General features: G+C 36.5%; 2 protein-coding genes across 2 annotated transcripts in view; one reads left to right on the forward strand and one right to left on the reverse strand.

Moving 5' to 3' along the window:
• LOC106661324 overlaps positions 1-13,239 on the reverse strand; it is a 75,044-nt gene that overhangs the window by 54,500 nt on the left and 7,305 nt on the right. The window lies entirely within an intron of this gene.
• LOC106661325 lies at positions 255-916 on the forward strand. The gene has a single exon (XM_014384626.2). The coding sequence runs from the start codon at positions 368-370 to the stop codon at positions 848-850; it is 483 nt and encodes a 160-aa protein (XP_014240112.1). The 5' UTR covers positions 255-367; the 3' UTR covers positions 851-916.

A 13,239-nucleotide genomic window follows, 5' to 3' on the forward strand; every position in this document is an offset into this window, starting at 1 on the left:
TAATCATCCTTTATTATTTAGAAAGCTATAACGACGATTTTTTTCCCTAAATTTAAACAATTTATAGTGTAATCTTTGAGGAAGATTCATCCAGTCGTAAATGACTTTTTAGATTTTGGTAGTTTTACTTTTAGATGAATATATTGGACAAAACAAAAATGAAATATGTTTCATTGTATTGTTTTATATACCGTGTCGCAATGGCCTTTATGAGGAAGGATTTGCGCATAATATTTACGCAATTTACCCCGGTTGTTCGCATACTGATCGATAAGACGAATCGTTTGTTATTCAGACGCCGATATCGGCCAAGGGGACGTCTGAGTATATAAGTTGTTCGTTTTCTTTTCGAATTATCAGTATCACGATGAAATCCGTAGTAGCACTTCTTTGCTTGGCAACCGTCGCCCTCGCCAACGAAAAGGCGTTCTTCTTCTTCACCGCCCCTCGTGTCGTCGAGGAGGTGAGCGTCGAACAGGTGACTTCCGACGTGATGGCCAAGCTGAAGGACGCTCAGGGCTCGGACACGGGCGTCTACCACGTCTACTTGCCGGACGGACGTTTGCAGAAGGTCGAGTACACGACTGCACCCCTCGAAGCACAGCCCAAGAAGGAGACCGAACAGCCCAAGAAGCCTTTCTTCCCGGTCTTCAAGACTGTCGCTCTCCCCACACCCGCGGACGACATGAAAGACAACAAGGAAAGTGAAAACTACAAAAGCGAATCTCCTGCCACAGGCTATGTAGCTAGCGTTACATACACCGACGTGGAGCCGCTCCAGGGCCCGGTCTACGTCTACAACCCCAAACCAGCTGTCAGAACCGTAAGATACGCTCCTCAATACCAGTAAAATTTCAATTTCAAGAAAACAGCTTCTATGTGCTTATTTATAATCCACACTATAATTTAAAAATACAGAATAGCATAAATTTAAAGTATATTTTTTCATTCATCCTTCCTTCATCTATTCTTTTGGGCTCCCTACGCAAAAAATTTTGAGCCCATCCTCACAAACTCTTAAAAGTGGGCATTCACGATCACTCCTAAGAAATTTAAAGAAAACTTCCTAGAGAACTTAAGTTCTTTGTAGTTCATCCCTGTAGAGAGAAATCGTAATGTGGTTGCCAACCTTTCAAGTAGTGATGATTTCTCTCATGACTGTTTTTTGTTTTCAATCAAGGGGGTAACAAGCTGGAGTAAATATAAATAAGACGTTAATCTTTTTTTTTGTAAGGTTTTGGTTGAAATGAAAAAAATAGTGCCACGAGGGGATTCGAATCCACGACATTCGGCTAAAAACGCCGCTGCGCTAACCACTTGAGCTATCCTGACTTCCATAGTTCGATCCACTCGGGCACCAACTCCCCATCTCAACCTACAACCTTTAGAATTTTCTCTCTTTTTGCCATTTTTTGGTGTCCGCCATGGATTCAGATCCCGCTCGTGGCACTAGCTTTTTAATTTCAACCAAAACCTTACAAAAAAGATTAAATAATTGAAAGAAGTAATTTAGTCAATAGAACACTACATATAATGAATAAATAAGACGTTTCATCCATCCTTAGATAGTTCCTCTAATCAGCGGGTTCAAGGGAAAGATCTTTCATCAAATTGATGTGGGTATTACGGCTTCTGTTCAGGAGCCACTTCTTACACCATTTCCTCTTCGATTTTTTGCTTTTAATATGTAAATAAACAGAAGAGTAGCACAAGAGATCGTCATCCATTTTGAGAAGGTAATTCACTGGTTGACGTTCGNAAGTTTAACACCATATGTAACTCTTTTGTTTTGTAACAACCAATAAACTCGCAATTTTGAATAACTATGAGTTTTTTCATTGATATTGTAGAGAAGAACCTAACTAAACCTAACCCAAACCTTGACTAAAATAATGTACCTATATTGTGCAGAAAGCTAATATCTATATATGCTACGGTACACCCTACCTAGGTAGGTAGGGTGTATCGTGTATGTACGACAACCCTGCATCACACACACTTGCAGCCTCTCAGAGTCGATCGTAAGTAGTCTAAAAATATTGAGGTAGATCGCCAGCAGTTCAAGTTTGAGCACCCCTGGTCTACTCGTTTAGACCAATCCTGACGCAAATTACGATCCAACTTGAACTATCCCTTAGCCCGAATCCCTTTGTCAAAAATCTTTCATCTACCAGTTGACCTAATAATCTTCGCAGGAAAATGAAGATTGTCCAGCGACGTCCTCCTGGCCGACATCGAATTCCTAATATGGAGCTCATCGATCTCATCATACTGATGTGCCAACGGCTTCCTTTTCTGAGTGGTTTCTGTTCATGGTCCTGAGCTTAAGCAATTCTAGATATATTAGCTTTTTAATTTGTTTAATTGATATGCTCCAAAACTATGCTCGATAAACAAATTAGAACGTGAAAAATAGCGAGATTGAACGCTCTCAACAAGCATAGACTGGCACAAAGGCAAAGGGCTAATCCGAGTCGGATAAAAATAAGTAATTTCCGTACAAACGTTCTATTTTATATTATTTTCTTTTGAGAGGGCTTCAAGCTTGAAATGCGCTGTACATCTTGCAATGTCATTGTACGTTCAGGAGATCTTGTCGGTTTTTCACATCACCGCTTCGGTGAACCTTCCAGATCCCCACTTCCGTCGAACAATAAAATTTTCTATTATTAGATTTATGATTTTTTCCTCTTTCTCATCGTCGTCATAGGCGACACCCACTCGGTATGCCGGGGTTGATGTCGAAATTGAAAGGGCGGAACGGATTCAACGGATTCAAGGGCGGCGAGGCAACGTGGAAGAAACGGTGAAAGACCACGTCGCCGAAAGGAGCCACTCGGCGTAAATAATCGGTAATGCCGGCCCATACTGACTCTTCAAAGAATGTAATGGCTTCCGATCAATCAACTGCTTCGGCTACTTGGACGGATCCCGCACTCGGTTCAATCAGTTTTCAACGAATTGTTTCCTCTTCCATCAAGCGCAGATGGACATTTATATGCTTACCTGGTAAGCCAAGCGGAATTTCGAACCAATTTTCCTTCTGATATAATAAAATTTTATGGTATAGTAATAAAAGATGAATTAATTTGATGGCTAAACATCAAAGATTTTGTAGCTTTAATCTTACCCGGTCATCATGGACAGCACCTGCTCTGTGTGAAATGCCAGCGTTTGGAGGTTAAGACAGCGAGACTAGGCTGCCCAAAGTGGTCAGTGGCAATCAAACGTCAAGACAATCAACGATCAATTGATTTGCTGGTTTAACATCAACGATTCTGTAGCTTAATCTTTCCCCGTCAGCTCGGACAGCACATGCTCTGTGTGAAATGCCAGTGTATGAAGGCACAGGGACAGGAGTATTTGGACCTGGAACCAAATACTCAGAACCCATGGGAAAATACACCAGTATCTTCCAAGCTGAGATCCATGCAATCGAAAGATGTACCCAATTCAACCTAAGCAAAGGGTACCAAAACAAGAATATAGCTAGCATGTCAGATAGCCAAGCAGCCGTCAAAGCACTAAGCTCAAACACCATTAGTTCAAGGATGGTGCTGAACTGCAAAATCAAACTAAATATTTTAGGTATGCAGAATCAAGTCAGCCTTTGCTAGGTCCCAGGACACATGGGAGTAGATTGCAACGAGTAAGCAGACACCGCTGATAGGACCTGAACCCTTCTGTGGCATAGGAATCCACACTATTAACGAATATCTCAGACAGAAGGACAAAAAGAAAATGAGGGAACTTTGGAATTCACTCATTGGACATAGCCAATCCAAGAATCTTCTAACCAATTTTGGTAGGAAAGAAATCACAGAATGTGTCAAAGGAAGCAAGAACAGATTGCGAATCCTAACAGGATTCCTAATAGGACACTGCAGATTAAATGGACACTTAAAGAAAATTGGAACAATCCAAGATGGCAAATGCAGACTCTGCAAGGAGGCAGAAGAGACACCAACACATCTACTAACAAACTGCGGAGATACACTAGCCCGCAGGAGGAAATGTTTTGGGATGTATAATGTGACCATAGAAGAGCTTCCACCACTGAAACCGGGCCTATTAATCAAGTTTCTTGATGAAATAGGACTCACCGATGTGCTTTAGGCAGAGAACGGGGGCTACAATAGCTCTTAAAGGGCGCAGTATATTACACCCCGAATATTACATCTACATCTACATCTACATGGAGGTTAAGACAGCTAGACTAGGCGGATCAAAGTGGTCGGTCATGGCTTTTCAAAGAAAGGCTTCACCTAGTGCCCGTTTACCTAGATGATACAATATGATGAACTACATAATCTCTTATATTAAGCTGGCATTATGCAATGAGAGCGAATTCAATCATTTTCTCAGATTGTTGAAAAAAGTGCCACGACCTAGAATTCTATCGACATCAAAGATTCTGTACCTTAATTTTATCTTATTAACCCTAGATGCACATGTTTGCTAGTTAAAAAATTTTGTGCTGATAAACCAGCGAGACTAGGCGGTCCAGAATGATCAGAGACGACCAAAGTACAAGTTTATCGCCCACAGATCTCATTTCTACAAATCTTTACGACACCCACTATTTCTTAAATTATTATAAATTTAGTCCGTTATTATTCAAAACTTTACACATCAGTTGATGAAATTTAATGGAATTGGTAATTTAAATTTTGGATTTATTTTTTGGAACGTTGCTCTTCAAGTATACGATGATGACTATGATTGATAGATTTTTATAGATTGTCCCCCTTGTCATTTTTGAATTGCGAAGTAATTGCAAAAAGGACACACACCCTTGGAAGGATCACATTATACATTAACTGCAATTGTTAAAATGACGAGCCTGAAAGATCTGCCGATAGGCTGAACATAGCGAGGAAAGGCGGACCGAGATGATCCGAACCGCCCAAGCTACCGGGCCATCATCCACGGACTTCAAGAAGTATCGAGTTTTTTCTTTAACACTGTCCATTTGGTTGAAATTAATAACTGAATTATTCTAATAAAAGTTAATTTATATTATTAAAGTCTTAAAATCATACATAAAGGAGAAAGTTCCGTAAGGTAAATCTGTAATTTAAAGTACCAATTTGTTGAAATTTCCCTTAGTTTAAATGTTTTAAACGTCATAAACCAGACAGACATGCAAAATGTTAAATATTCAACAATCGGCCATGTTTGGGTGGTAGGTGATGTCCTTAAAATTTATATAATTATGAAATCTAGTTATGATACACTTGTAGTGCACAAGTACAAGCAAGTCGTTGTTTTGGACCGTCATTAATAAACTGACCAAAGTTTAGTAATAACCATCTAAATGATAATAATATGAGTCTGACACTCCAACAAAGCGAGGACAGGCGGATGAATATAACTATATACTGTTAGACGCAAATCTAGGGTATATTCAGTCGGATTAAATTCATTAGACTTCATGGTCTGATTGACCAAATAACATCTTTCAATTAATTAATCTTTATGTAAAGTATTGGTTGAGATAAAAAAGTCAGTGTGACGAGCGAGATTCGAACCCACGACCTTCGGCTTAATACGCCGCTGCTCGATCCACTTGAGCTATCGTGACTTCGATCCACTCGGACACCAACCTCCCATCTCAACCAACCTTTCGAATTTTCCCTCCTTTTTGCCGAAGATCGTGGGTTCGAATCCAGCTCGTCAGACTGATTTTTTGTTACCAATACCTTACATAAAGATTAATTAATTGAAATTCAGGTTAAAATTTATTGGATCATCTGGCCCTCTCTCGGAGCTGCACTTCCAAAGGTCACTTGATAAATGGAATTTCAAGTTGAAACTGAATTAATCAAAAAGCGCAAAGTTGTGAATAGAATAAATAGTATAATGAGATAATTTTAATTCAGGAAAACCCTTTGAAGTTATTATACTCACGGCCCCCATGTTATCAGTTAAGTTGTGCTCAGTCCAATATTTTATAAAGAGAAACAAATTGTATATTTTTATGGAAATAAATCAATCAAAGTTTTGTTTTAGTGGACAATATTCAGAAATCGTGAGATGCGGTCTGGTGTGATGTAGGTTTCAGAAAAACATTTTCTTTATCGTGCCAACGTTTCGATCTTTATTGAGATCATCTTCAGGGCTCAAAGCGTTTGTCTTCTGTGTAATTGTGCCATTCTTGCGTGGATAATGTTGTGGTGATAAGTATCCGAAATTTTTAATATAAGTGTCTTAAAAAGTCAGATGGTGATATCATTAAAATAAATCTCGCCCGAAGTACAACCTTGACAAAAAAAAAAAAAAAAAAAAAAATTAAGACTTGTATACATTATCAATAATTTTAATTAATTATATACTACTATGTAAGGTATTAGTCGAGATGAAAAAGCTATTATCAGGAGCAGGATCCGAACCTACGACCTTCGGCTCAATACGCCGTTCTCTAACCCCTTGAGCTATCGTGACAAGGTCATGGGTTCGAATCCTGTTCCCGACATTAGCTTTTTCATCTCGACTAAAACCTTACATAACAATATATAATTAATTAAAATCATTAATACAGTCAAATATGACTACTAAATGCATATGCATCACCAATAGTACTGTAACCCTTTTTCTAACTTTACAGAAAGTTATTTAAATTGATTGGAAAAGGGGTTAATGAATTAGTTAAATACATACTATAAAGCTGTAATTTCAAACTTAACTTTTCAAAAAAAAAAAAAAAAAAAAATCCCCGACTACGCACGAAGTTTTTCACAACGGCACTTGTAATACAAATCGGTTTCCATTCGTGATCGGAAGCATCTGAGTAAAAATTGTTGAACTTTGACTTTTATTCCATTTTTTTACACGTAGTTCTATTTTTTTTTACGGCGAAACCACATTCTTCTTGCTGCGAGAACGAACATTCCTCCGTTATTTTAAAGCTGTAACGCGGAGAGATAATTTCATAACGGAGTTCTCTATGATTCCACGTCATAAACAGGACAACATCGTCCCGGAATGGCGGGAATAGAACAATACTTTCATCTTGATATATACTAGATATTAATACATACATAAACACATAGTAAAATTTACTTGACAATTAAAACTTAACTAAGATTGATGGCTTTTAAATAATTATAATTAGAAATACTAAGCCTTTTAAATAGTATATAGGTTTCGGAAATTGAAAAGCCACTGTGAAACATGACAAGGAACAAAATTTTACCAATATTACAAACAATAAATATACTCCATCCAATTGCTGACCTACAAATTCCTAGATAATACTGAGAATCACTATTCTTAAAACAAGTTTTCATAAAACAATACATATATCTTTCAATTAATTAATCTGTATTTAAGTTATTGGTTGAGATAAAAAGGTGATAGCTCAAGGGGTAGAGCAGCGGTGATTTAACCGAAGGTCATAGGTTCGAATCTCGCTTGTGACACTGACTTTTTTATCTGAACCAATACCTTAAATACAGATTAATTAATGGAAGATATTATTTGGTTAATCGGACTACGAAAACTAGTCAATTTACGTATAACTTTTACTAATCAAAAAAGATAAGTGGATTATTCAATAATCGACTAGATTTATAAACGTGGATTTGGCGATTTTAAGTCTGCAAAGGCATGAGGTTTGGGGGTGTTGTATTGCTCATCGCCGTCATTCTGGTTCATTCAGCATGGATCACCTAGTCTCGTTTTCTTCTAAACCAGCATTTCATAAGATTAAACTACTGGATGTTTCATGCTAAGTTGGTAGAATTACATGCCATGGGGCTTTTAACGTTTCATTATCTCCGAACTCCTTGGCCCGCCTTGCCCCGCTAGTTTGATCCGTCATATTCCTTCCCGGCACCAAAATTGCAGGCAGAATATGTGCGTCCAGAATTGACAGATAAAATTATCATAAGTTACAGAATCTTTTATGCTAAGTCGGTAGAAATGTTTGACGTTGAGGACGCTACTCTCCGGCGACCTTGGTTCGCTATAGGACATGGCGTTTTTGACTCTTCATTGTCTCCGGCCATCGTGGTCCGCCTTGTCTCGCTACTTGGATCCTTCAAACACCAGACAGCAGAACTTCAGACTGAGTATGAGACTCGGCTTGACAGATAAGACTAAGCTACAGAATCTTTTATGTTATATAGCTACAATTGGCGTTTAACGCTTCTTTATCTCCAACCATCTTGGTCCGCCTTGCCTCGCTATTTCGAGTTTTCAGATACTACACACGAGTATTCCAGACAGAATAAATGCTCTCTGAGCTGGCCGGATAAGATTAACCTATAGAATCTTTGATGTTAAGTCGACAGAAATGTCTTGTCGTTCTTGACGCTTCTTTATCTCTGATCACCTTGGTCCGCCTTGTCTCGCTATTTCGATTTTTGAGATACTACACACGAGTATTTCAGACAGAATAAATGCTCTCCGAGCTGGCCGGATAAGATTAACCTATAGAATCTTTGATGTTAAATCGACAGAAATGTCTTGTCGTTCTTGACTTTTCATTATCTCCGTCCGATTTGATCCGCCTCGTCTCGCTACTTGGATCGTTCATACTCCAGACACCGTCATTTCAGACAGAGTATGTGCAACCAGAGTTGACAAAAAAATTACAAGCTACAGAATCTTTTATGTTATGTCGGTAGAAATGTTTTAGCGGTGAGGACGCTTCATTATCTTGAAGACCACCTTGGCCCGCCTCGTCTCGCTAGTTTGATTGTTCATATTGCGGACACCAGATTTTTGTCAAAGTATGTGCGCTGAATAAGGTTAAACTATAGATTTTTTGATGTTAAATCGACAGAAATCACTTGTCATCCTTGACCCTTCATTATTCCAACCACCTAGGTCCGCCTTGTCTCACTATTTTGTTCTTTTAGATACTAAATACGAGTATTTCAGACAGAGTAAATGCTTCCCGAGCTAACTGGATAGTATTAAACAATAGAATCTTAAATGTTAAATTGGTGGAATTATATGACACGGTGTTTTTGACGCTTCATTGTTTCTGAACTTCTTGGTCCGCCTTGTCTCGCTCACTAAAACTTTCAAATAACCTCGTTCACCATCTAATTAAAAAAACAAACATTATAATCACATTACTTCATTTTATTTTACCAGTGTCGATCACTTCAACATGAAGTTCATCCAATCGCAGACTTACAACAATAACTTTAAATCTGTGGTGTTTAGTGACCGTTAGCCAATGATTGATTATTTGGATATCGTGAGGTGCGGTCTGTGACGTAGGTTTTAGAAAAACGTTTTCTTTATCGTGCCAACGTTTCGATCTTTATTGAGATCATCTTCAGGGCTCAAAGTGTTAGTTTTCCGTGCAGATGTCTGTCGTGTTGAGAGTAGGCACTCGGACACTCTCAACACGACACATCTTGCCAACGTTTCGATCTTCATTGAGATCATCTTCAGGGCCTGGGGTTCACAAACATTGTTTAAATTTAACCAATACATGTAGGATGTGAAAAAAATAAATAAATTTATACAATGCTAGAAAATTTTAGATTAAAAAAATTGTACAATGCTAGAAAATGTTAGATTAAAAAATGAATTTATATAATTGTACATTGTATAAATCCATTTTTTATTCTAAAATTTTCTAGCATTGTATCATTTTTTTTTATATTGGGTGGTTGTAACGACTAAAACGACTATCAAATTCATCATTCCAAAAACAAGATGGCTAAGGGGTTTAAATGGTATTTGTTGACATTGACACAATGTTCATCGCCGTTAATTTATGTAAAATTTTTAAGCCATTAATTGTTTAAATCATACAAGTTTGTAAAGTACCAAAACACGCTTGACTGACAAATCCAGTGTACTAGACGGGCAGGATTGATGGTAAATGACCAAACTATGGAAATGTATGCCCTAACAAATTAAATTAGAGAATCGCATTGATTTCGAAATTAACTAAAACCGAGGTATTTATAATGTTACAGTCATTAAGTTTTAAGCTTTACAAAATGGGTTATAAAATGGAACTGATTAGAGAATTGCATGCTGAGAAGAATTTTAAACTATCGATATGGCAAGTAAAATTGCCTTAAATGTAGTTCAAATAAAATCGATCATTCAGAACGAGTGTCAAAATGGAGAAAAAAGGTACAAATAAAATAGTACACTAATCGTAAAATATTCTTGGTTTTATGCGAGTTCTGTTTTATGAAGCGTGAAAACCGACTTTGAACTTGTTTCGTACTTTTTAATTTGAATGGTGATTAAGCGGCCTAACCCGGGCGAAAAGGGTAAACGAAATAACCACGGTTTTCTCGGTCAAAAGACGATTATGGTAGCGGTCGGATTTTTCGAGAATCGGACCCGACCGCAAGGTGGTTTTCCACGGTAAAAACAGCCTCAAATGGATCGGACGATGTCGAATAATTTACGCCATGGTGACGTGTAGCCGTGACGGAAGCCGGCCAACAATAGTCGGATAGGGCTTGAATTATAATTAACTGGCACTTCCGTCTGACACGGTCACTGCACGAACTGCTAACCCGTAGGATTTGGTGTATTTACACCGTTAGACGCAATGATTTCCACTGGATTCGCCCCGAGGTCATCATCTTTGACTGTCCTTAAAAATTAACGAGGAGAAGCATGTCATTTGTCAAATTACATATAACTTCTATAACATTTACCATTGATCATAAAGGGAACATCTTGAAATTTGATACCAGGAATAAAAAGCTGCGGTGAACGGTTTTTAAGGGTGTCTACCGTTATCTGAATTTTCTTTAAAACAAAAACATCATTATCCGTAAAATTGGATTAAAAAAATAGCGTGGCGGATGGAATGATTGCTGGATCCCAACTGACCCACGGTATTCACTTCTCACAGATCGCTTTTAATCAGCCACGGTTACAAGTTTTTAAATTTTGTGTGTGTTTTTTAAACTTCAACCATAGATTTACGGAAAATAAAACAAAAGAAATGACCGGAAGTAACCTGAAATCAATGAAAAGTATAAGCGTTTGGTGAATCTTGGTAGATTTGATCCATCTCATAATTAATTTGCTAAAATTTTCTTTGTTATAAAAATATGACCGAGTGGGTTCGATTCGCACCCTCCCCCTTGGAATTTGGAACCCTTCCTCTCGCCCAAATATTCTGCTAACATAAGTTCACTGTCTAAATCTATAGAATTTTTTTTTAATGAGATGTACTAGATTTTAATATATTTCTATGACTTCATGTGGTCTACGGGGTATGGACTCATAATTTGGTCGTTATTAATTATTTTGGTCTGACTATCCCTGACTATCCGCTGGGCTACTCTGTTAGGATCTGTTAGACATTTCACCAAATCCCTTTTGCCTTTCAGAATAACTACACTGAAGAAGACACAACTGAGTCTCACAGACACTCTGAAGATTAGAAGAGTTACAAGTTCATGACCCTCCAACCAGGCGAAAAAATCTTACAAAGATATTAAAATTTAGTAGGTCTCGAAAATTATCATAGAAATATAATTTAAAAAATAAATAAAAAATTACAAAAACGGAAAATATGAACTTATATAAAACGTTTTTTCGTAAAAATGTGTTCATAAAGGTCACGACCCTCCAGACCAGACGAAAAAATCGTACTATCTTACAAAGATAATAAAATATAGTAGCTCTCATAAATTATCGTGGCAATATAATTGAACAATAAATAAAATTTTACGAAAATTATGAAAATATGAGCTGATATAACATTTTTTGTAAACGTGGGTTCATAAGTTCATGACCCTCCAGACAAGACGAAAAAATCTTACTATCTTACAAAGATAATAAAATGTAGTAGCTCTTATAAATTATTGTGACACTATAATTGAACAATAAATAAAATTTTACACAAAAAATGAAAATATGAGCTCATATAACATTTTTTTTCTAAACTTGGGTTCATAAGTTCATGACCCTCCAGACAAGACGAAAAAACCTTACTATCTTACAAAGATAATAAAATATAGTAGCTCTCATAAATTATCGTCGCAATATAATTGAACAATAAATAAAATTTTACAAAAACTATGAAAATATGAGCTCATGTAACATTTTTTTTGTAAACGTGGGTTCATAAGTTCATGACCATCCCACCAGACGAAAAAATCTTATTATCATACAAAGATATTAAAATTCAGTAGGTCTCGTAAATTATCATAAAAATATAATTTAAAAAATAAATAAAAAATTACAAAAACTATGAAATATGAACTTATATAAAACTTTTTTTTGTAAAAATGTGTTCATAAAGTTCATGACCCTCCAGACCAGACGAAAAACATCTTACTGTCTTACAAAGATAATAAAATATAGTAGCTCTCATAAATTATCGTCGCAATATAATTGAACAATAAATAAAATTTTACAAAAATTATGAAAATATGAGCTCATATAACATTTTTTTTGTAAACGTGGGTTCATAAGTTCATGACCCTCTAACCAGACGAAAAAATCTTACTATCTACTAGAAAAATGGCAAAAAGGAGGGAAAATTCAAAAGGTGGGGTTGAGATGGGAAGTTGGTGTCCGAGTAGATCGATGTCACGATAGCTCAAGTGGTAGAGTAGTGGCGTATCAAGGCGAAGATCTTGGGTTCGAATCCCGCCCGTGCCACTGACTTTTTTATCTCAACTAAAAACCTGAATTAATTGTGTTCATAAAGTTCATGAGCCTCCAGACCAGACGAAAAAAAATCTTATTATCTTACAAAGATATTAAAATATAGTAGATCACATTAATTATCACGTGAATATAACTTAAAAAATAAAATAAAAAATTACAAAAACTAATCAAACTTTTTTTGTAAAATGGGTTCATAGTTCATGATTCTCGGACAACACGAAAAATCTCACTATATTAAAAACATCTTTAAACATGTTAGGTTCATAAATTATCACAAAAATATAATTTTAAATAAATAAATAATAAATAAAACATAAATATAATTTACAAAAACTTGAAAATATGAGCTCACATAAAACCTTTTTTTAAACGTGGGTTCATGACCATGCAGACCACACGAAGAAATTTCACTATCATAAATAGTATAAATAAGGTTTCGGGACTCGCTCGCTACACTAATTTTTCTCCTCAACCTTCTTTGCATAAAAATTAGAAATAATAATAATAATTGATAATTAATAAAAATAATTATAATTAAACAAACACGTGAGTGAAGACGGACCCCAATAAGTGGCCCCATGCCGGTTCAGCAGGATTATTCATTACGATCTGTATAATTGG

Source organism: Cimex lectularius, unplaced genomic scaffold, assembly GCF_000648675.2.
Source record: "Cimex lectularius strain Harlan isolate CLEC.00 unplaced genomic scaffold, Clec_2.1 scaffold20, whole genome shotgun sequence".
Classification (NCBI taxonomy): domain Eukaryota; kingdom Metazoa; phylum Arthropoda; class Insecta; order Hemiptera; family Cimicidae; genus Cimex; species Cimex lectularius.